The following is a 23,402-nucleotide window of genomic DNA, read 5'->3' on the forward strand; positions in this document are numbered from 1 at the left end:
GGAAAATAAAAAGATGTTGAAAACTACTCCCTGCAAAATACATTCTACAATTATTTTCTACTCAAAAACACAATAACAAAACCATCTAGTCCAGCTTCACAATGTGACACATTTAATTCTAATCTCAGGTATCATAAACCATGATTTTGTTCTCAAATAGAAACCTGCATTTAAAATCCTTTACCCTCAGTCCAGTTTCTTTTAAATTCAAGGTTAAATTCAGGAAAACAAAAAGCTACCATTCCAGGTTTGGTAGTGTGTGAGACTGTGAGACAAAACATAAATATAAATTAATCTCTGGTAACTTAATTGGGTATATGTGTGTTTGTGTATATATATATATATATATATTTCTTTTCAGCGTTGATAACTATATTTAAATTGTGCATTTATATAGCTTTTATAGTAATACCCACTGTTACCTTATCTTTCTGACTGACAATGATGGGATTTCAGTCATGCTCAGCCTTTCCTACAGTGCCAGTGATGGGATTTTTTGAAATCTTATTACTGGTTGCACTGCCCTGATCTCAGATGAAACTTTCAATCAAAAAGGCAATCAGAAGGTTATACATTCGTGAGATTTCCTGCAAAGCCAGTGATCGCATAATACAACTTGTTGGAAGGGCCTACTTGCCTCCAGTCCTTATGTGGCTATAAAGAGTAATTGGCTACTTAGCTCTCAGCACCGGCTTTTCCTTCTCCAAAATACAGCATAACCCAGAAGTCTGTCGAATCTCAGTGTGGAATCGGGCTGCTCTTAGGAGATTTCCAAGTCTCACGCAGAGACTTGTCTTACTTTAAGCATCTGATTAAACAAACTCTCCCGAAGACACATTTAGCTTTTTCTAAGCATTCTTGTTTCACTAGTAATGCCAGCAAATCTAAGTTTTCTTTTATTTTATATACACACAAACACTTACCCACACTTTTTTTCCACAACATTTTCACTGTAAATTTCATATCCTAGAAATCGCAATTCTGTATGGCAAGGTTAACACTTGTTACATTTCTAGCATTTATGAACCATCCTATTATAAATTATTTCTAATCTTAAAATAACTGTACCCATCTAAGATTATTGTAAAAAATGGCCTCTTAATTCTCCAGAGTATACATATATGGGTGTTTGAGACACAATTCAGGGTACTCTAGAAGTATGGTTCAGCCACAGTACGAACATGGTGTTATTTACTTGATTCCATATTATAAAACCTTATTTGTGTTTTTAAGCATGAAATGCCAGCCTGATGGTGGCAAGGAAAATCAGCAAGAGATTCACGTTTCTGTTTTTTATTCCTCTACCAAATGAATTTTGAGGTATTATTTGGGTAACTAGTATACCAGATGTCATCTTTCCATGAAAACCACCATATAGAGATTATCTTACTGATTTTCAAAATTGGAGGATATGGATTCTATAGTCCTGAAAAAATAGCGTCTTTTTAAAGACATATTTATATATATGTAATCCATGGCACTTCACTGAGAAATATAGTACAGATGAGTCTGGTATGCTAGAGATAGGTAAAGTAATGACCTCAGCTCGGTTTGTGCAAGATAGTTGGAATATTATTATTGATTACTATGCAACTACTATTAATAACCTACTTCACCAAGTATTTGTTTCAAACACCAAGTCCTGGTGTATTTTAAAGTCATTTGAGGCAATCACTTGGACTTCAAGAAAAAGCGTTCAATAACCATAGCAATAAGCATAAAGGTCGAACTATGAACTATTCTCAGGCAACAGAAACTCAATAAGAACTCAGTGAAGTCACCGGATAGTTGTGAATTTTAAATATAATATTCAAACATTTTCTTTCTATCACAGTAGAAGCAGTCTCCATTAGTCAATGCCTTTAGTTTTCTAGCAATGTCATGTTCTTCTCAGGCAGCTCAAGCCAATTCTTGAAATCATAGTTTATATTTGAACAATGAAAGATCTCTCTAACAGGCAGTCTTTCGCTCGGAACCCTCCGTTTGGCTGGCAGAGATTTTTCAGGTCCAAGGCTCTCTTGCCAAATTCTGCTTTCTAATCTTTGCTTTTACAAGTTTTAGTTCTGCATCCCTCTCTGAAGCGATTCCCTACTCAATCCTGCTTCCTCTCTCTTTTGTTTTTTGACTCTTAACTCTGCTTCAGCATCTGCTTCCAGGAGGACCCAGCTGACACAGCTGGACTAGCCATTACATGCACCACGTTCCTTCAATGTCCCTGTTGGTATCTTGTAACATGATCATCCCTAAGCCATTTCTCGTCTCTGTTTCTTTATAATAAAAACTCTTGCAAATAAAAATTATCCTTGCAATAATTTAGTTGAATGTTCTAGAATTCTACTTAGACTTGATGGCACTCTGTTAATAGGTCTTTATCTAATCGGAAAAGAAAAAGTGATGACAACAAAGGTATTTATAAAAATATATTTCACAAAGTAGGAAACAATACAGGAGTTTCTCTGAATACAATACATGGAGTAAATAAACAATATTGCATTAAAGCAAAGTAGAAAATTAAAATGATCTGCGTGTAGTACTTGAGAGTTTTATCATACATTTTCTACTCCTAAAATGGCAGGTTTGCATTACAAATTGAATATGCTCACATCATCTAGTTCTCTTTTGGGACCTAAGACGTTCTGTGCATCACTATGAAGATCAGAGAGAGAAGTACTAAAAACAGAAGCAGTAAAATTATGTACAAATCAGTTCCTGCTCTAAAACAGAGGGGGCGATGTGAAGCATTTATATTAGGCGGGGCATTATGTAGATATCTAAAAGTCTAGAGTGTAAATATTCACATGAATCAATATACTTTCAGATGTTTGTGCTTGTAGTAAAAACACCAAATACTAGGATTATGAACAAAATAGAAAACAGTCCAAAAGCTTCTCTGGGAAAATGCTCTTCCTGCCATCACCAGTCACAATAACACTTTCTACTCTAAAGAGACTATTAGCTCCCCTTTTGATAATATTGCCTGCCATACTCATCTCATCAAAATGTACATGTATTAAACATTCATTGTGTGTGTATATATATATATTTATATAAAACAATCTAAAGGATTATTAATGGATATAGTTTAGGGTTTTTTTTTCCCCATATAGTCCCTTAATCTATAATTACCAACCTTAATAAATAAAAGCATTAATGGACATCAATAAAATATTTATTTCGAGAATTAAACAAATAAATTCACGCGCTAGCAATAAAACCATCTGTCTTTTATGTAGTCCACTGTGTGATATAGTTTATCTTTGTGTCCTTGTGGAAGAAGATGAAGTGGAGGGAACGAGTAATCCTGCTTCCAGAAAACAAGCCTGTTTAATGGGATTTCTCTCCTCCCACCACTGAATTGCCAATCCCCACCCTGGAATGGATTACGAACATGTGAATATTTTAAGGCTCGACACAATATTTAAAGATGCTATTCAGTCTCTGATGAGTGGGGCCAACAGTTATGTACAATGTGTGGTCACCGTACCGCATAATCTAGGAGGCCTCCTAAAACTCCAAAAAGTCAGAACGTACAGCCGACCAAGTATTGCTTTATCATTTGTGGCGGGATCCTTATTGGTGAAGGGGAAAAAAGCCATTTGCATTTATAAAAATCCTTGCAGAAGACACATATCAGCAGCAAATTCCTTGCAGGTCCATTTTTCTAAGAAAGCACCTTTTAATTTTGATTATTTTTCCTCTTTTTAACCCATTTGTCTAAGGATTAGCCAGGATCCCAATCTTTGTCTGTGGTGGTTAGGTAAATATCAAATATCCAAAGACTTGTAGACACTCCACATACTTTAATTCACACTCCACAAGATTTATAACCTCCTAACATATACGTTTTATTTTTATTAATTTTTTTTTTTTTGGTTCAACATTAAAATGTAGTTGAGTTGATAGATGATCGGTGCTAAACTTGCCTCTAAAACAAATAGCCACATTGGTTGTATCTAAGGGGAGTGACCCTAGAATATTACAGAATGCTCAGTTCCATGGATTTATTTATAATCCACTGTCAAGTTTCTTTGTCACTTTCACCGACAGAGTAAAGTTCGCCCAGTCTCTTAAAGCGGGGACCCCAGTCACTGAGGTAGTCAAAATTTTGGTCTGAGTCTGAGGTGGTGGACTCCAAGGAGCTGAGGGAGCCAGCCACAGACCCCCGGCCTTCGTAGCCGTAAATCTGGATGGAGTCATACGGCGGGGCGGTGGGGTCGTTATCTGCCTCGTGTAGCCGTACATTGATAAATTCGTCGACATCAACACCATTCGGGACGGGAGCAAGCCCTTGCCTTGGCATGAACTGCAAATCCGGTTTAATATCCTTACGGGGTAAAAACCCATTAATTCCATCTGGGTTTTGTAAAGTTGCAATATCAAAAGCCTCTGTATCTTCCTCCCCTCCTCCTTCGTCGTCGTAGCGAATGATGTTTTCTCGTACATCTTCATCGTCTTTGATAATTAATGGCTCGTTTTTATGTCGCCGCAGAGTTACAAACAGCACCACGATGACTGTAGAAAAAAACCATGAAATAACAGTTAGCCAAACTTGCATACAATTTTACGAGCAACACTCCATGTGTTTTAAGATAGAGGGGCATTATTTAAAAACTTCTGAGCATTAGCTTTAATAACATTGACTTGAGAATTAAGCAAAGCACCTTTCTGAAGGATGAGTACTGAATTTTGAGTGAGTACTTTCCCAGGTTGCTTCTGTTTGTTAAATGGTGATGAAGCTGGGTTAAAAGAATAAGCTTTCATCTAGTCATGGTGAAAGCTGCACTTAATTCTGTGATAAGCTCTGGAGTGAATGGCACAAAAATAGAAAGCAGTACGGATAGTGTAACTAACTTGCTGTGTATCTTGGGCAAGTTATTTAATATTCTTTGGTTCTATGCCCCTCTTCTATAAAGAAAAGGAGCAGAATAGATTATATCTGGTATATTTGGTGTTTTATCAGTTCTTCTAGACTTTCTCCAATCAAATAGTGTTCATTCACAGGTGAAGTGACATATCAAGATGAATGTCAAATCTGCATGGTCAACTTCTTGTCTTGTGTGAAGGCTGGAACTCCTCCATCAAAGAAGGCAGCCCGAAAGGTGGGGAAACAGAGAGGAACACATACCCAGCCAGCCAGGTCAGCCAAATCAAATGTGGGCTAACAAGATAAAATATATCAGGAAATTATGCTCAATCCAGAACACTGGGTCAGCAGGACAGATGCAACAGGGAAGGCAGTAACTAACATAACCTTTAGGCAGGATAAGACATAACTTTCCTTTTGTATATCTTTCTACTATCTGATCTCATTTTTTAATTGTTTTTTTTAATGGAAGCATTACAGAAACCTTTCCTTAATTTGCAATCTTCATTATAATTTGATTTTAATATCAAGAAAAATCTGAGGAAGACAATGTAAGTTTGAAGAAAATATATTTTTTCATTTGCTTGTTTGTTTTCTTTTTATCTTACCAAACTTTGTGATTGGATGGACTCAGCCATCCAATCTATACACTGTTTAGATAAAGGAGTATTCTGGACAGATGTGAGCCCCTTATGCATCAAACTTGTGTGCATCAGAAGATCTGGAGGTCTTCTTCATAATAGATGCTGCTGTAACCACGTAAAGGTCCATCCCCACTCCCACCACCATATGCTTAGTCTGTTTGTTTACTGGTGATGGGACTGAAAAAGGCACTAAACAGTCCTCTCCAATTGGACACTTACTATCACAACCCCTTTTCTCTTCACTCCCTCTTAGTGACCTCAAAGCTTGGAGAAGTACAGGAAGTTCCTCTTCCCCAAAAGAACGCTGATGCCTGGCTAGGTCGGGGTTTGTCGTCCTTATTTACAGTCATTTATGAACCAGAAAAATGGTGACCATTAGGCTATGAAGGAAATACGTACCTAGCAGCAAAATGATGCATGCTAATATGGCAATTAAGGCGCCCATACTGAGTCCAATCGGAAGGACATAAGCTTCAACATTACAAGACTGGACAACACCATCACTGCTACAGCCACAGACCCGGATGGTCAGGGTGCTGGTGCTGCTCAGAGGAGGATTCCCACTATCACTGATTATGATAGGTAAAAGATAGACTTCTTGCTTCTGGCGGTTGAATCCATTATGCTTTGCCAAAATGCTGAGGGAATTATCTGGAAAAAGTGAAAATTACAATAGTTTGCATCATTTCAAAATGGCTGCCTGAACAACACTTGTTTTTCTAGTTCATAAATCCTCTGCAAACTTCAAGATGATCCCAATTCCACTGGACAGCTCAGGCTCTCTCCCACTCCCCTCTTCCCACTTGCCCAGTTGGCATGGACCAAAACCTCCACATCCTATCAGGTCCATTGAACTGGGTCCCGTGATATACTAATGAAGTTTTATCATCATCTTGTAAACACAAAAGATTTATACAATCTTCGAGTGTCTTTTCAGAAGACACATTATCCCAAGTCCCCATAAATAAGTTTAATTTCCTTTCACTTATCTTGGTAATGCAAAATTGGCTGGACAAAATTTTACCACATTTGAAAGGCATGTTTGAGAAGCTCTGTATTAAAAGACAGACTGCATGACAAAATGGCATACAAAACGATGCATTTTGTTGACTCCCACGGGTACCTAAAAAGTCATTTATGTCCTAGAGCATTTATACTAACATTTAACAACAGTCCCATTTACTGCCAATTGGAGGAGATATGCCATATATATTAAAATTTTGTAGAGAAGACCTGTAGTGGTTACACAAATAAGGATAAACTGAAAAGTCATAGGAGCAAGTGTTCCATTTTGCACATGTCAGTTAATTAAATGGAGATACATATCGTTTAACCAATATTTAAAGGCATACTTCATTCAGTTCAAAGTAAAACTGGTCAGTGAGAAGTGAGTAGTCCCATGTTAGCCCTATGGTTCTCAAAATTTCACCCTCAAAATGATTTTTTTGTTGTCTTTCATTTCTAACTCACAAACTATAGTCATACTACATATATTAATTATTAATTTATTTTCTCATTTTGTCTAATGAAAGACATACATCTAATCAAAATGGGAATAATGATTATCTCACACTGGTTTTCCAGCTAAAAGCAAATAAACATAATTTTGGTAAATATGTGCAATGTTTTTGGGGCAAAATTATTATTTCAGCTGGCAGTTTTTCAAATATTGGCAAGTGTGCAGACCCCAGAACACTTGGCTACCTCGTCAGTGCATACTAAGGCAAGGATTCCAAACCATTGCTGTCCAATTCCTGGTCATCAGGGTCTTACTGGTTTCCAGAATACTCAAACACATGAGCAGACAGTCTACTCAAATGACTAAAAGTAAATGTTTTAAACCTTCTGTACTATATAGTACTATCCCAAGATTTCCAAATGATAGCCATTCCCTAAAATAGATGTATAAATTATATTTATATTTGCTTTGTTTAAGATATAAGTGGACCTATAATGACTTACTAGCAAGCAGTCAGACAGAAATAAAAATAATAAAAAAAAAATCCTCTGACTGAGTTAACTTTTTTCTAAATTTCTTTTGGTTGTGCTTCATTATTTAGTAATTTGAAGAGTGAAAAGAAGTCTCTAATGGAGTTAAACGATGATATATCAAATGACCAGCAATCTTCATTTCCATGACCTAGAAGGAAATACCATCAAGCTAAAAGCAGAACATTATCTCAAAACAGATACAGAATATAGAGCTGTGTTGTATTTTCAGAAAGTGTGTGACAAGTTTGAGTAGAGTTAATTAGTGCAAGGAACATTTGTGGATGATTTCATATACCATGGTTCAAAACAGAAGATGGGAATTGTTTTTCAAGATGCAATTAATAAAACTACAATGAGGCTCTTTCCTTTTTGTGGTTGACATTATTTGTATGAGAAACCATCTTTGCATATTCTCTCTTTAAAACGATCCATAATGATAATTTAGAAAGTGCAGCGAGAATATTATTCTTGCAGAACAAAGCCACCTCTTTATTATTTAGTAAAGCATTGGAGGATCTAATATTAAACTTGTACCTATATATTGTTTTACTACTCAATGCATCCATGCATGTCGTTCCTCTTCTATATACAGAAAATTGTTGACTGACAGAAGTAGTGTATGAGTTATTTTTGCCAGATTTTACCTGCTATGTCCAGGCAAAGTCAGTTTCCTAGTTGCCTACTCATTTTTTTAAACAATAATTTTTTTGATTGTTTGTACTTATTAATGATTTAGTTGTGTTATTTTATTAGGCCAAATGAAAATGTCATTGTTGTACATATAAAAAAAATTGACTATCACAGTTTTACATAGTTCAAATTAATATATTTGAAATACTTTTTAAAAAATCTACATGTGGCAAATATCTTTTCTGAAGTTCTGATTTGTTTCTTTAAAACATCCTCTTGGGGGCTCTCTATTATGTTCTAATGCCCTTTTTTCCCTAATCCTGCATTAATACCTTGCTTTTATGTATAAAACCATTATAAATCTTGATGTTTGTTAGGTTATTTTCCCCTACAGTGTTCCTCAAGAGTGTCTTGGTATTCTTGCTCATTTGCTAATCTCTAACGAATATAGAATCAGATTATCAAGTTCCATAAAAATTCCTATAAGAACTTAAGTAGAAATTATGTTAAAATATAAATCAATTTGGAGAGAATTGACGTCTTTATGATCTTCAGTTTTCTATATCAAGATTGTAGTGTTATTATTTTTTTAAATATATTTCTATACAATGTTTTTATTTTAGCTGCAAGAGTTTTTACACATTTTGTTAGATTTATTACTGGTGCAGTATAATTTTGTTGCTCTAGTAATACCTTTTTAAAATCATATTTTCAAGTCATTATTGCTGGTGGTGTTTAACCTACTTTTATTTGAAATGCTTTCGGTTTTAAGAAACTGAGAATCTAACTGATTCATTAGAAGCTTGTTAAGTACATTTAGAACTTTTATTACAAATTGGAGATTTACTTTTCTTTCCATGTGACTTGCATGGTTTAGTCCCTGCCTAGTTGCCCAGCTTCATGTTCTGTTACACTTCTCTCTCAATGTTCTCACCATCCTGGCCTTTTCTAAGTCAAGAACCTTCTCTCCTCAAGGATTTTGTATTTTCTCTTTATTCTGCCTGATAATCTTGCTACCCCTCCTTAGCCCAAATTTAAATCATTAATATTTATGCATTCGTTATATCTGTGCTTGAATGTCACTTCTTCATAGATAATTTCCTACAATAGTTGTCCCCAATCTCTCTAGATTAATTAGTTATATAATTTTATATTTTTAAAAAAACTTTATATTTTCATCAAAACACTTATTACAAAGAAATGATATAATAATGGAGATATGACAGAGATGGGATACAGAAATAAACTAGGGGACTTTTAAGTAACAAATAACCAATTTTAGATGCATAAATGGCTAAATAATCATTAGCCATATTTTGTAGGGCTCATTTTTATTTCTCTTATGTTATTTTGTCATAGAGAATTGTATGCAGTTCGAAATTTATATTTGAGAAAGTTTAATTTTAGGTTATTGAAAACAATATGTAGCCTGGAGTCCTAGATGGAAATTTAAGAGAAATAGTGATAGTTTCCAAGTCTTTCCTTAGAGATGCCTCACATATAACATGAACAATGGACTGAGGATGGTTAGATTCAAATAGAGAAGGTTCAGAGAACAAGAAACTTAGTCTAAAATAACTGAAATACCATCATACTAAAGAGGTGCACACCAGAATTTTCTTTTACTGAGCTGAAATTGGATGACTTAGTCTTATATTCAGAGTGGGGACAGATAGTCTGAGTAAGTATCCCCTACAGTTTGTATAGGAGGAATTTCTTTGATTATTGGTCTTTAGCCTTTGAATCATTTGAAGTTGGAAACCAAAGGACCTTCTTTCATATAAGATTAATATCATTAATCTTATAACAAAAGTTTGCCTTAGTAAATAAGCCAATAAATATTCGTTATAGACGGAATGCCCCTCCCCTCCAAATTCATATGTTGAAGCCCTCCCCCTCCCTCCAGTGTGGTTGTATTTGGAGATGGAACCTCTAAAGAAATAATTAAGGTTGAATGAGGTCACATGAGTGGAGTCCTGATCCTATACAATTTGTGTCATTATAGAAGAGACACCAGAGAACTTCCTCTTTCTCTACCCATATGTGCACAAAGAAGAGGTAATCTGAGTACACATGTGCACAAAGAAGAGGTGATCTGAGTACACAAGCAACAAGGTGGCCTCCTACAGCAGCCAAGAGAATGGGATTCAGAATAAAACATACCTTGCCTCCACCTTGATCTTAGACTTCCTCACCTCCAGAAATGTGAGAAATAGATTTTTATTGTTTAAGCTACCAGTCTACAGTATTTTGTTATAGCAGCCTGAGCCAACTCAAATAATGCTGTAGACACTAGTTAATTCTATATGTATAGTCCATGAAAAATTAAGTCTCCTTAAAGAGATAGACTCTGCCTACTGGGATAATCTTTCAACTTTATTTGTATAATTTTTTCCACAGTTTTTCCTTCCTTCTTTTCTTCTTTCTTGCCTTCCTTCCTCTCTCCCTCCCTTCCTCCCTTCCTTCTTTCCATGTATTTTCTCTGTATTTTTAATAAAACAAGAATGATCATTAGTATTACTGTTATTACTTAAATATCCCATGTTCTTTCCACATTGTTCTTTTTTTTCCCAGATAAAAGAAAGCAGGAAAATCTCAAATTTCTATTTGTTGCAGTGTAGTTCATCTGTGCTATTGCCCTTATGCAGACATTTTACTTTGGTCTCAGTCCCATATATTTGAAATCACGGAGCTATGGCTTTTGTTTATCCTCATAGATGCCAGCAGAAGCAACAAGGAGCTGAGTTAATGAAGGCACTTGCCAGACAAACATTTATGACAAAAGAAATAGATAGAGAGAAGATCAGCAGATAGTATGCCTTTTTGAGAAATGCCTCCTGGCATTTGACTTGCAAATCTAATTCAAATTTTCTTGGTCAAGTCAAATGCAATGAAAATGGCAAGGTCAAAACAAAGGGAAAATGGCACTCTGTTCAGTGGACAGGAGATTTAATTAAGTTCTTATCGTTGTGTTGTGTCTGTTGTTTATTTATAAAAATCTAACAAAGCAATAAACATACCAAATTCATGAGCTTTCAGCATATTAGATACATGTATTCACCATATCCAATATCTAGGAATACGAAGCAAAGATCATAACACCTAAACTTCATCAATGTATGTTTACTACTCTAAACACTAAGTCTTATTAGAAACAATCAGGCTGTAATGAATTAATAAAAACTAAGACTCTGTGAATCCAGTCTCCTCCATTACCATTGCAACTTCCTACATAATTCTTTAAAAGTGTACCAACACACAAAATCTGCAACAAACTGGATATGCTGAGCCAGTTAATTAGATCGTTTGTCACTCTGTTCTCCTTTTTTCCTCATTAAACTGTCCACCATGCCACCTGATGTCAATAATCTCAGTGTTTATCTGAGTGTTAACTCATTACCAAATCTTCTAGGATTTAATAATAAAGTATATCTAGCCATAAAATATTGACTAAGGTTTACTTTGACTTTAGAAAAAACCATCATTGTGAATTCTTCTAGAAGTTCCTAGACTAACATCTGACTTAACATTTAGTCAACAATTTATAAGTACACATAGGATGAATTAGCACATTTTTAACAGAAGAAGTTACTTCACTATAGCCACTTAGCACTATAAACATAGTTCTATAAATATATGCACGGTTGTCATGTTGCAAGGAAGTGTACAGAGGGTGGGATGTACTTTTACGAACTTAGGACTCATCAAGCAAACCCATGAAACTTAAAGATCTTCTAAAATTCTTTAAGAAACTACATATACTATTCTTAACTTGTTAATATAAAATAAAGTTCTTTTTAGATTATATGAAAATGGTATTTAGTGTAGTGGTCTGAATGGTGACCTCCAAAAAGACATGTCCATCTCCTATTCCTTAGAACCTATCAATGCTCCCTTACTTGGAAAAGGGCCTTTGGAGATGCAATTAAATTAAGAACCTTGAGATGAGTTCATCTGGGATTACCTGGTGAGCCCTAAATCCAATAACATGTCCTAAGAGTGAGGCAAAGTACAGGAAGAAGTAAGGTCACAACCAAGGCAGAGATGGGCATGATGTGGCTACAAACCATGGGATGCCTACAGCCAACAGACGCTAGAAAAGACAAAGAATGAATTTTACTCTAGAGTCTCTGGCAGGAGTGTGGCCCTGCTGACACCTTGATTTCAGACTGTGGCCTCCAGAACTGTGAGAGAATGATTTTCTGTCATTTTAAGCCTCCCAGTTTGTGATAATTTGTTATGACTGTGCTAGGAAACTAAGACACACAGTAAATTTGATTAAAAATGATTTGTAGATGTAGAGAAGGGTGTCCTAACACATATTTTACATATGAAGAACAGGGTTTTTGAAAGATAAAGTGACTTGCTCAAGGTTTCTCACATGACAGCTAAGAATTACAACCAAATTCGATGTATTTTCTGTACTCTCTCTGTCATCTTAATAACAGTTACCTAAGAAAATAAGGGAAAATGGGCTCTAAGAAGATTATATTAAAGCTCAAGGAAAAGATAAAAAAAAAAAAAAAAAAGAAAGTGAGTGGAGGAAGGTTTTTCTATGCCATGACACCTTTATCAGAGTCAAGGAGAAAGCTAAGTGGTCGAGGCCATTGGTAGGCAAGAACAGAGGACTTTAGAGGACTCAAAAATATTCAATACAATATTCTATAGATCAAAATCCCATATTTTGAGTCAACATAGCATAGCATACATAGCATAGCATCAGAATGCCATAGTATCCAACTTTGGGTGACTTAATGTGAACCCCTACAATAGCATAGAATATCATAACTTTGAATTAATTATCAATAAATGATCATTTTTGATGCTAGAGAGGAAGTCAAGTATCTAAAAGTCCAAAGTCCATGCCGGGTACAATCACACTGCCCAAGGGCTTCTGACTTTGATTATTTTTCCCCTGCACTGAATTTGCATGATTGCTCTTACTCAAAGTGTTCCATGTACATTATGCATATCCGTTAGTGCTCAGAAGAAAGACAGATTTATCTCACTCTTGGCACTGGTGGATGAGGTATGAAACTTAATATTACTTTCATTTTATCTGAAAAAGACCTGCATTAACTAACCCACAAAAGTAAAAACTATACCAAGAGCCAATTTGAATGGAAATTGTAAAGGTTTTATAAATATCAAGGTATCTGGAAAAGAATATTTGTCTCTTTAGATTTATGCAGAAGTGAAAACAATGTATTATTATTTTAAATGTGCAAGCTATCTAGGATAAAAACAAAAGGAAGAAACGCTAAGGCCCTTGGTAAAATTTCTTGTGAAAATTTCAGAAGACAGCCTAATAGTGGTCAAAAATCCAGACATTGGAAGGCTAGCCTTGTCAGGAGAGTGACTTTTCCACTACATTTCTATTTATTGAATAGATAGAAATTATAAGAAACTGGGAGTCAGAGATGAATTCATTTTGTACTGGAGCTGATAAATTTGTGCTCATTAACACACTTGGAATTTAGGGTAGTTGGAACAGAGATTAGCACTATTTTAAAATAGTTTAATTAAAGTGTATATTGTGTGTAAGATATTGAAATCATTAAATGTAGTAAATGGAGCGCTAAGAATATGAAAGAAAGAAAGTACCAAAAGTAGTTTGCTATCTAAATAACCTACTTTTTTTTTTTTTTTACATTTCTTATTAAATTTATTGGGGTGACATTTGTTAAAAAAATTATATAGGTTTTAAGTATACAGTTCTATAATACACCATAGTATATTGCATTGTGTGTTCACCACCCAGTCAAATCTCCTTCCATCACCATATATTTGACCCCCTTTGCCCCTTTCTACTTCTCTCCTCCCCTTTTTGAACCTCCCCCTTCCCCGTTCCCTCTGGGGAAAACACTATACTGTTGTCCCTTGAGATGATCATGCTAAGTGAAATGAACCAGACGGGAAAAGTTGAGAACCATATGATTTCCCTCATATGTGGGATATAAAACTGAAAGAAACCAATGAGCAAGACAGACAAACAGACACTCATAGACACAGACAACAGCATAAATAACCCGCTTTGATTTGAAGGAGATCAAGTAACCTTGGCAATCACCACTTTGTTAGATACCATCATCTCCCTGAAGATTTTGAATCTGCACATATGGCAATAAGACATGAAGTAAAAAGTTACCCCATATGGCACAAAACCATTTTCCGTTGCCATCACACAAGCCCCCATCTCAACTTCTTTCAAATCCACGCAGACACACTCAGTTAATTCCGCCCTCCATTATTCAGTGCCCATTGTCTACAAGACACCACTGTGAGAGGAAAGTCTTTCTTGCCACACACTCCACTGAGCATGCTGCAGTACGGTTAGCTATAATGGTTTTTTTTCTATCTCATCCACAGAAAGGTCCTTGGATGCAGAGATTTTGTCTTCTTTAGTGACTGCATCCCATCGTCTGTCATATGGGTCATAATATAGAAGTCTCCATGGGAAGATTTCAAAGGATACTTGTTGAATGAACAAATGAGTGGCTACAAAAATGAAATTATAAATAAGTACTGATTCTAAGGAACTTCTAACCCAGAAGAAGAGAGAATAGCATATAACTAGCGAAGATATCAGTCACCTCATGGTCCATTTTCTAACTGTGACTCCTGTCCTTCTGTCCCAGCTCCCATACTCTGTGGTAGACTATGCCACTTGTACCTTGATTTAAATTTCTACCATTGTAGACACAGACTAGAGAAGACCTTAAGGAAGGGGTGGCATGTGGGCTGGGTTTAGAGGAAGAGGGGGCGACACTCCCTTTTCTCCCTCCTCCCATGTTTCTGTTCTATAGCATTCCATCCTCAGCCTTTTTCTTTAACCTCTTTATGAACTGCTTGGATCTGATTCACTTATGTGATTTCAGACACCAGACAATATTTTTTTCTAAAAATTTAGCCTTATGCCTCCTCCGTTTACCTATTGGGCATATCTATCTGGATGTTCAGTACCACAAATTCAGTCTTTCAGCATTGAAACTAATAATATTTAATTCCTGTTCTTCTCCATTTCTAAAAAGAAATCTCTGTTGGATCCATTTCTTGTATCATCTTCATGGCTATATACTTTTGTATATCTCTCGCCTGGTATCCAATAACCTCACATCTTCCTTTTCAATGTAGAAAAGTTCTATCCTACAGTAATCAGCTCAAAATTTATTACTTCCTTTATGAAGGAGGCAATAGGAACAAACGGCCTTAGGATTTTGGAGTATCTAAGTCAAAGATGTAATGGAAATTTGATTATAAGTTAGGTGTTAATATAAATGGTTTTAGTTCATTTTTAAAATAAATATGTAATAGACATCAGTACATATGAGTGAGTTGGTGCGTAACAAGAGACTCAAAATGGGAAGCAGTACCTTGAGAAGTTCAAAATATTTCTAAACTCACACAAATAGAATGCAATGAGAAAAGCATATGCCACTAATCTTATGTTTATTATTACATTGATTTAAAAAATAAAGTGCCGATTATACTAGACTCTGATATGTCTGGACCACGGCATTTCAAATTTTGTCCATTTAATTATCATTGTTTCTGAGCAAATATTCACATAAATAGAAGTCAATTGTAAAATTCAGGCAATAATTTATATACAAATATCTGAGCATGTTAAAAATATATATTCTTAGATTTTAGTCTAAATCAACCGAATAAGAATTTCTGGGGATAGGCCCTGGACGTCTGCATTTTAAGTAAATTTTTTGCATAAAAAATCTTCTGGAATGCCTGAGAGCCATTCTACTATACTCCCTTTCTTCCCTTAGGTGGTAGCTGTGGTTAATGGCTTGGCCCAAGCCCTCAGAGGCACCACTGGGGAAGCTATTATTCTCTGGGTTCTGTAATTCAGCAGGGGTAGCAGCCGATAGTAATTTTCCTGCATAATTCCTTCTTTTCTGGTTTAGTGGTAAAATAACTGCAAAAAAAGGAGGGAAATGATGCAAGAAAATATGGCATCCTACAGCGAGCTGAAGTCCAGTGTTTGTCCTTGAATCGTTTTAAAGTTTAATATGTTATATTAAAATAGTTTGGCTAAACATATATCTTTGGGCAGAAGTCTTAATATACGGTAAAGGCAAGAGGATGGAAGGCCGTTATGTAGATAAAATTGTCATTCAAGCAGTGGTCACATTATCATTCTTTCCAGGTTGCTGAGAACGGCACGTGCTTTTGAATCTTAAAATTCACATCCTTTATAGTATTGGAAATAGTACTGTTTTGATCATACAAAAAATGACTTTACATTAAAGGTCAAACTGATTTGCTTTTCCTCAAATTCACCCACATATTAACAGGTTAAAATACAGATGGAGAGAGCAGAAATAAAATGATCGAAAGAAAAGATACCTGTGTAGGTCACCCTTATGATTGAAATAGAAATCACATCAAACTCATTCAAACTCTTTTTTATTGAAAATGTAATCTGATAAAATTCCCTATTGTTACACACTGTAGAGAAATCTGAATACATTTTGGAGTCATGCATGATTTCATTTTAATACTTTCTCTTAAAATAAAGGGATTTTTTTTTTAAATAGTCTCAAGATAATATTTGATTTTCCAAGCTTGCCATTCCCCATTGGAAATGGATGTGTGGTGTTTCCTGGCACTGGGGAGTGATATAAAGGTCCCTACCATCAAATTCTCCACATTTTGAAATTATTAGAGCTATGTCTAACAAATGGAAGTTAAGGGAAATTTATTCTCTTTTCAACGTTCTAATTTCTGAATAGCTTATATTAGCAGTAATTTCTTTAGGATTTGTATTTCAGAATGCTTCTGAATATCGTATTAGATAATGTTCAGGCTCTGGAATTACTTCTAATTGTGTTTGCATTCCAATTTCATTACTTATCTGGTTGCATTTTTAAATAATTTCCCCAAGGTCATAGCAGGCACTCTTATTATGCCCAAATTACTAATTAAGGAACTGAGGGTCAGAAGGTCTTTGAGGAGTAAATATGTTTTTCCACCTAAAGTATATTTTCAGAATCTGTCATGTGATGCTTTTTAATAAAACAAAATAATAGTGGTTATTATCAATACATGTAAGGTTATCAGTTACTCTAACTTTGAAATAAAGCAAAGAGCTACAATATTTTAGGAATATTTGGATTTCATTCTTTCATGCTTTACAATGAATTTCTATTTGAAAGACTCAAGTTTGGAATAAAAAGTAAATTATAAGATAAAACGTACGTTAAGAAGTAGAGTAAGACTCTTCAAGATGCACATTGAAGAAGAGTTTCTGGAATGAAATATAGTATCCAGATGCAATATAAACTGGTTTCCAAGGAAATATTCTACCTAAATCAGTGTGAATAACTAAAGAAAAAATGATGAAATGTAAATAACTAAAAATAGTAAAATGTAGATAACTAAAAATAATTAGTTTAAAATTTCTTTACATGAAAATTGACTGAATTTAAAATAACTACAAACTGTGACTTTATAAAATATGTAGAAATGATATGTAGAAATACTGATAGCACAAAGGATGGCTTGGGAGAAAAAAATATAGTATTGTAAGTCTTTAATAGTGTATGTGAAATTGTATACTATTATTTGAAGATAGACTTAGATTAGCTAAAGACATATTATAAACCTTAGACCAATGACTAAAATAATAATAATACTCATAATAACAAAAACAATAGTAATAATAAAGGTATTGCTAATAGGTCAACAGAGGACATAAAATAAAGTTAAAAAATGGTCCATAACCCTAAAGAAGGAAGTTAGAGAGAGAAATGAAGCAAATGAGCCAATAAATGTTAATTGTAAGGTGATGGTAGAATTAAACCTAACATGGGCAAATATTACATCAAAAATAAAAAAACTAAATCCTCATATAAAAAATGCAGACATTATATGACTGGATTAAAAGACTCAATGAGATGCTAACTACAAAAAACAAAATCCCATTTCATTTTAATTGTAAAGTTATAAAGACACAAAGAGGTTTACAAGTAAAATGATTAAAAAATATAAAAATATACATGTAACATTAAAATTCTTATAAGAAAGCTGAGATGGCTATATTAATATCATAAGTAAAGTGAAGTTGGTTATATTAATATAAAAAAATCTTAGAACAATGAAAATTATCAGTGAGGGCTATTCTGTAATAATGAAAAGATCAATTTAATAAAGATACAATACTCCTAAATATGTGTGTTTAGATAATATAACTTCAAAAACACAAAACAGAATTGAAAAGAGCAATAGAAAATTTGCAATACTTTGAGATTATAACACTCTTCCCTAAGAAATTGGTAGAACAAATAGTGGGAAAAATAGTAAGGATATAGAATATCTGAACCCGAGTTATAGTCTATTAACTTATTTAACTTCATGGTCACATATAGAAAATGCCATCCAACAACATTAGACAGCATTTTTTTTTTTTCAAATGGACAGGGAATATTCACCAAAATAAACTACATTTTGGGCCATAAAAATATCTCAGTGTGAAAGAATCGAAATATACAGAGTACGTTCTCTCATACAAGGTAATTAAATTATAATGCAATAATAACAAAAATATATACAGAACATCACCAAATAGCTGGAAATAAAACTACTTGTTTTAAATAGTCCATAGGTCAAAGAAGAAATCACAAGGAAAATTAGAATATATTTGGAACGAATGAGAATGTGAGAATAACCCATTAAAATGTGTGGGATGGAGCTAAATTACTACTTAAGGGAAATTTAAAGTGTTAAATGCTTGTATTTAACAAATAAAGGCTTAAGTCAATAACCTAAACTTCCACCTTAAGAAGCTAGAAAAAAAAGAGCAAATTAAGTCCAAGATATACAGACGAAATAATTTAACAAAGATATGAGTATTAATTAAAAAGCAAATAAACAATATACAAATCATTAATGAAATCAAATATTGTTTATTGGAAAAGATTAATAAGTGTTATCACACCTTAACCAGACTAATCAGGAAGAAAAAGAGAAATAAATTACCAATTTCAGGTATGAAGTAAGGTGGTGATAGAAACAATTTCATAACAATGGATTCCATGATTCAGATGAATTGTACAAATCCCTTGACACTCACAAAATGACAAAACAGTGTCAAGAAGGAAGAGAAATTCTGCTCTGATTCTGACCTCTCCATGACCTGTCCCAAGAACACACAGATAAAAGAAAAAGGTCTAATCTTGCATAGCAGATAAAACTATAATCTGTTGCCGATGCCTTGACAGGGAGACATAAAAGTGATGATACTTTTCCTTATTGTGATTTTTCATATGTTTCTCAGAGACTTTCCACTGGTAACCTCCGATTTTAAGTCGTTGGATATAAAAAATGCCTTTCCCTAAAAAGACCTCAACTAAACTATTAGGCTTATCCTATTTGGGTACCTCTGCCCTTCTAGGCCTGGGAGTTTTTTAAAGATGATCCCACATGCAGCTGTCCCTTTGTACAGACTTGAAAATGGTACCATACATCAGTGGATGAGCTGCAACAACCTCTAATTCTGGAAAATTAAAAATATAATTGGCTTTGGAAACATAGTTGGGAGGGAATTTTAGCCTCTATCTCAGCACATCTATCCTTTATTTTGAGAGGATAGAATTGTTCTAAAATTAGATCATAGTGATGTTTGCATAACTTTGTAAATTTACTAAAACATATTAAACTGTACTATAAAATGAGTGAGTTTTATGGAATGTATATTATATCTCAAAAAATTACCTACGTTTTAAATAATAAAAAAAGGATATACCTTGTGTGTATTAGCATTTTCATAGGACCAGTGCATATGCAAACCCTTTGAAGATTGAAGGAGTCCTTGTACAGCCATATCACGACCCTAAGGCCTAGTCACAGAATGTTCCTTTGAGCAATACGGTGCATGGATTGACAGCTAATGATACGTGCCTCCTAAAAGGAGAGTCCCATGTGGTAATCTAGATGATCTTACCAGCATGTGTAACACTTTGCAAAAACTGTAGAAACTTTCATTGAATCTCTGGGAAAATAATCTCTTTAAGTAAAGAAGGATAAGCTCTTGAAGATATTCCACATTAAAAAAAAAAAAAAATTCACACAACTCAATAAGTAGAGCCTGCTGTTAAACTTGCTCTTCTGTAACAGAAAAGATTGTATTTAATTTTTTTTCCTTGTGAAAAGTGAAATCTAAGCCAATCTTCTGAAAAGAGTCACAGCGTTTTCCTTTTACAAGAAGCCATTTAAGACTAAAAACCATTTCTGTGGCTTTTTAACAGCTCATTAATTTTTAGTGATCGGAAGAAATGAGAGTTTATTTATTAGGAAAAATAGTAATTTTATTATATTTTTTAATTTGAAATGGAAAATGTTAAAAAAGAACTAAGAATAAATGGATCTGGTTCCAAAAGACTCCCAAAGGATGTCGTATGTGGATTTTCTGCTAATTGCTCTGCATCCTTACTTTTAAACACTCATTTGCCAAGATCTCAGTACTGATGGCAGTAAGAAGTGATAGTTATATTTTTATGTTGCTTTTGGTACCATGTTCTTACAGTTCAATATTGTTCAGCTTTTAAAAAATTTCCTCTTACGATATCTCCAATTAAATCCTCCAGTTCATTATAATCATGGTATTTTTCCTTGATTACTCTTCTTCTCTCTCACAGCTCTTATATTAAAGACAGAGGCATTTAAAGAAAAATACAACACACCTGTTTTTGATGTACAATTGTTTCATTGTAAATTCTTGTTCCCGTCCAATAAGCTAATGGAACACCTGTAATGATCCTGTTTAACTTTTGCAACAAAAGTTGCCCATCCGTGTAGAGGCCGAAATGGGTACACTGCCAGTGACAATTAAAAGTGAAAGCAAGTGGTAGCTTTTAGCATTTCCCAGTAATAACCAGTTCTGCAATTTCCCAGTAATAACCAGTTCTGGAATTAAACTATTCCATCTATAGGTACAAAAAGTTATTACATGAAAAAAAGTCTTAGGTGGAATATACTAAAATATTTGTAAATGAATGCTATCATAGCTGGGGCTTGCTTCAAAGAAATTCCAGTGGGGAAAGTAGTGAGGCAATAAATGAAATAAGTTTGGGCATGAGCCAGCAATTGTTGGAATTGAAGATATGAGTAGGTGGAGTTCAATAAGATGTCTTGTCTACTTTTATATACTTCTGATATTTTCCATAATAAAATGTTAAAAAATGCATAACCTAGATATTTTCTAATTACATCTTTGCTTTTTACTACCGTTGTGGACTTGGGCGAATGTTCTATCTCCTTGAATCTTTATTCTCTCAATTGAATAATGCAATTATAACATGGAACATGTAGGACTATTGGACAAATAAGAGATAGTACTATATATTTAAAATATATAGCACAGTACAAAACCTAAAGTCGGTAAATGGCACACACGATTTAATCCACCTACCTTTGGAAGGAGACATTTGTACTTTTAAATGAGCATCAGATGGCATAACGTATGCATAGCCCCAAATACGGTGTCATGCTCATTGCATTTATTACAGTAGAAATTTGAATTTCCATTACCGTTTGGCATGTTCCAACCAGCCATAATCAAGGATTGTCAAAAAGCATGTTTAAAGAGATAGGACCCTTAGCAGATACCCTATTTGGATTCTTTAAAAGAAACTTTGAATATCATTAAGTATTTTTCTAGAGGTGCTGACCCTGGGTATTATTTGTCCCATCATGATTGCATCCATTAATATCTTTGTAGAGTTCATGGTTAGAAATTTCTGGCTGCCCTCCCATTAAGGGCCTTATAGATGGAAAGAATGAAATCCGTTTGAGCTTCTTGCCATTTTTCAGCTACAATTTCCCTATTAAAAGCATTATATTTCAAGTACCTTCCTCAACTGTGAGGAAAGGCAGGTGCTGTATTTGGTAATCCTAGAAAAGCCAATGGAACGCAGAACAAAAAATTTTTAAGGATACCTTCTTTCTGGGGTTAGCTCACCACCTCTCATCTGGTGCTCAGCAGAGATGGTTTTTGTTATTATGAAGTTGTCTTTCTTAATTGGCTTTTTTTCTCTTACTTTCTTACAAATACTTGGGATTTTGTAGATACAGCATGAGTGATGGTGCTGCGAGACTAGGTGATGCACCTTCAAACACTGAGACCGACTGTATGTTCTTGCCTTTCTTGGATTATAAGACTAGGTTAAGAAATAGAACTAAGACCAATAAGCAAAGAATTATTGCAATGTAATGAAAAAGTGTGTATAAATCACTTTGTTGCTAAATCTCCAATTAGCCACTCATTTACAGGTATTTGTTGAAAAGAACTTTGAAAGTTTTCTATGGACTCGGCATTATAGGTATAGCAATAAAAGGACTCAGGTGCTTTCATGGAGTTTATAATCTAGTGGGAGACACAGTGATGCAGTAACAATAGTAAATACAGAAAGCACACATATCTCATTAATTATATCTATTGCATGTGCTATGTAAGAAGGAAGCTGGGTTACATTGAGGGTCTATATCAAGGGGCCCTAAAGCCAGCCTGAAATCTAATGCATCACTGAGACCTTGTCAGTTATTCAACTGCTTGTATCAGGTTCATTTCCTGATGGTTCAGTGCTCTGCTCTGTATTGCAGGAGATGCTGACCTAACAGCTCCTGTGTATCCAGACCTCGCTGAGTTCAGCTAATAGGAGACAGTAGCTGGAGACTAGAGAGCTGGAGAAAAGGAGACTTCAAGTTATTTGTCTCCCTTCGTCTCCATCTCAAGTGGTTTTCTGGCAGCAGCCAAACCTCAGTGGCTTCAGCTCCCCTTCCTCTCCTTTTGGGATTCCAGTGAACCCCAGACCCTGGGTTCCAGTAATTCTTCATCTTCCCTTATCCTCTCTGCTGATCTTTAGGTTGCCTCCGTGTCCCTTGTTTCGCTTCCCAGTCTCTTCCATCATCTTTGTCACCAATGGCTGGTATTATTTTTCCTGTTTTAAAATACTCAGAATGGTATTTGTCTTGGTAAGGTCCTTGGTCAATACACCATTTCGAATAGAAAACAGAATTTGAAAGCAAAGGATTTGTTTTCTCTGAAGGGTCCTGAGTACAGCAGGGCATCCAGTGAAGCATAGTAGGAGGTGAAAATTGCTATGAAGGAAAATGAAGCAGGTTTGGGGAATCGAGGAGGAAAGTAGAGAAAAGCCTGCTCACTGAAGGCCTGACTTGCAATATTTGAGCAGATGATGAGGCAGATGATGAGTGAGTTAATCATTTAGATACATGGGAGTGAGGGGGTGGGGTGGGAGGAG

The 23,402-nt window shown here is 34.8% G+C and overlaps 1 protein-coding gene across 3 annotated transcripts in view; it reads right to left on the minus strand.

Annotated features, from left to right (window-relative positions):
• Nucleotides 1-3,115: 3,115 nt before the first annotated feature.
• The window catches only part of CDH8 (cadherin 8), a 314,915-nt gene continuing 294,628 nt past the window's right edge, over nt 3,116-23,402 (minus strand). For all 3 annotated transcript variants that reach the window (XM_039888875.1, XM_039888873.1, XM_039888874.1), the window contains one exon: nt 3,116-4,512. In XM_039888875.1, the coding sequence (XP_039744809.1) occupies nt 4,019-4,512 (494 nt within the window). In that variant the 3' untranslated portion in view covers nt 3,116-4,018. The remainder of the gene's footprint in view (nt 4,513-23,402) is intronic.

This window comes from Pteropus medius, unplaced genomic scaffold (assembly GCF_902729225.1).
Source record: "Pteropus medius unplaced genomic scaffold, Ma_sr-lr_union100, whole genome shotgun sequence".
NCBI lineage: Eukaryota > Metazoa > Chordata > Mammalia > Chiroptera > Pteropodidae > Pteropus > Pteropus medius.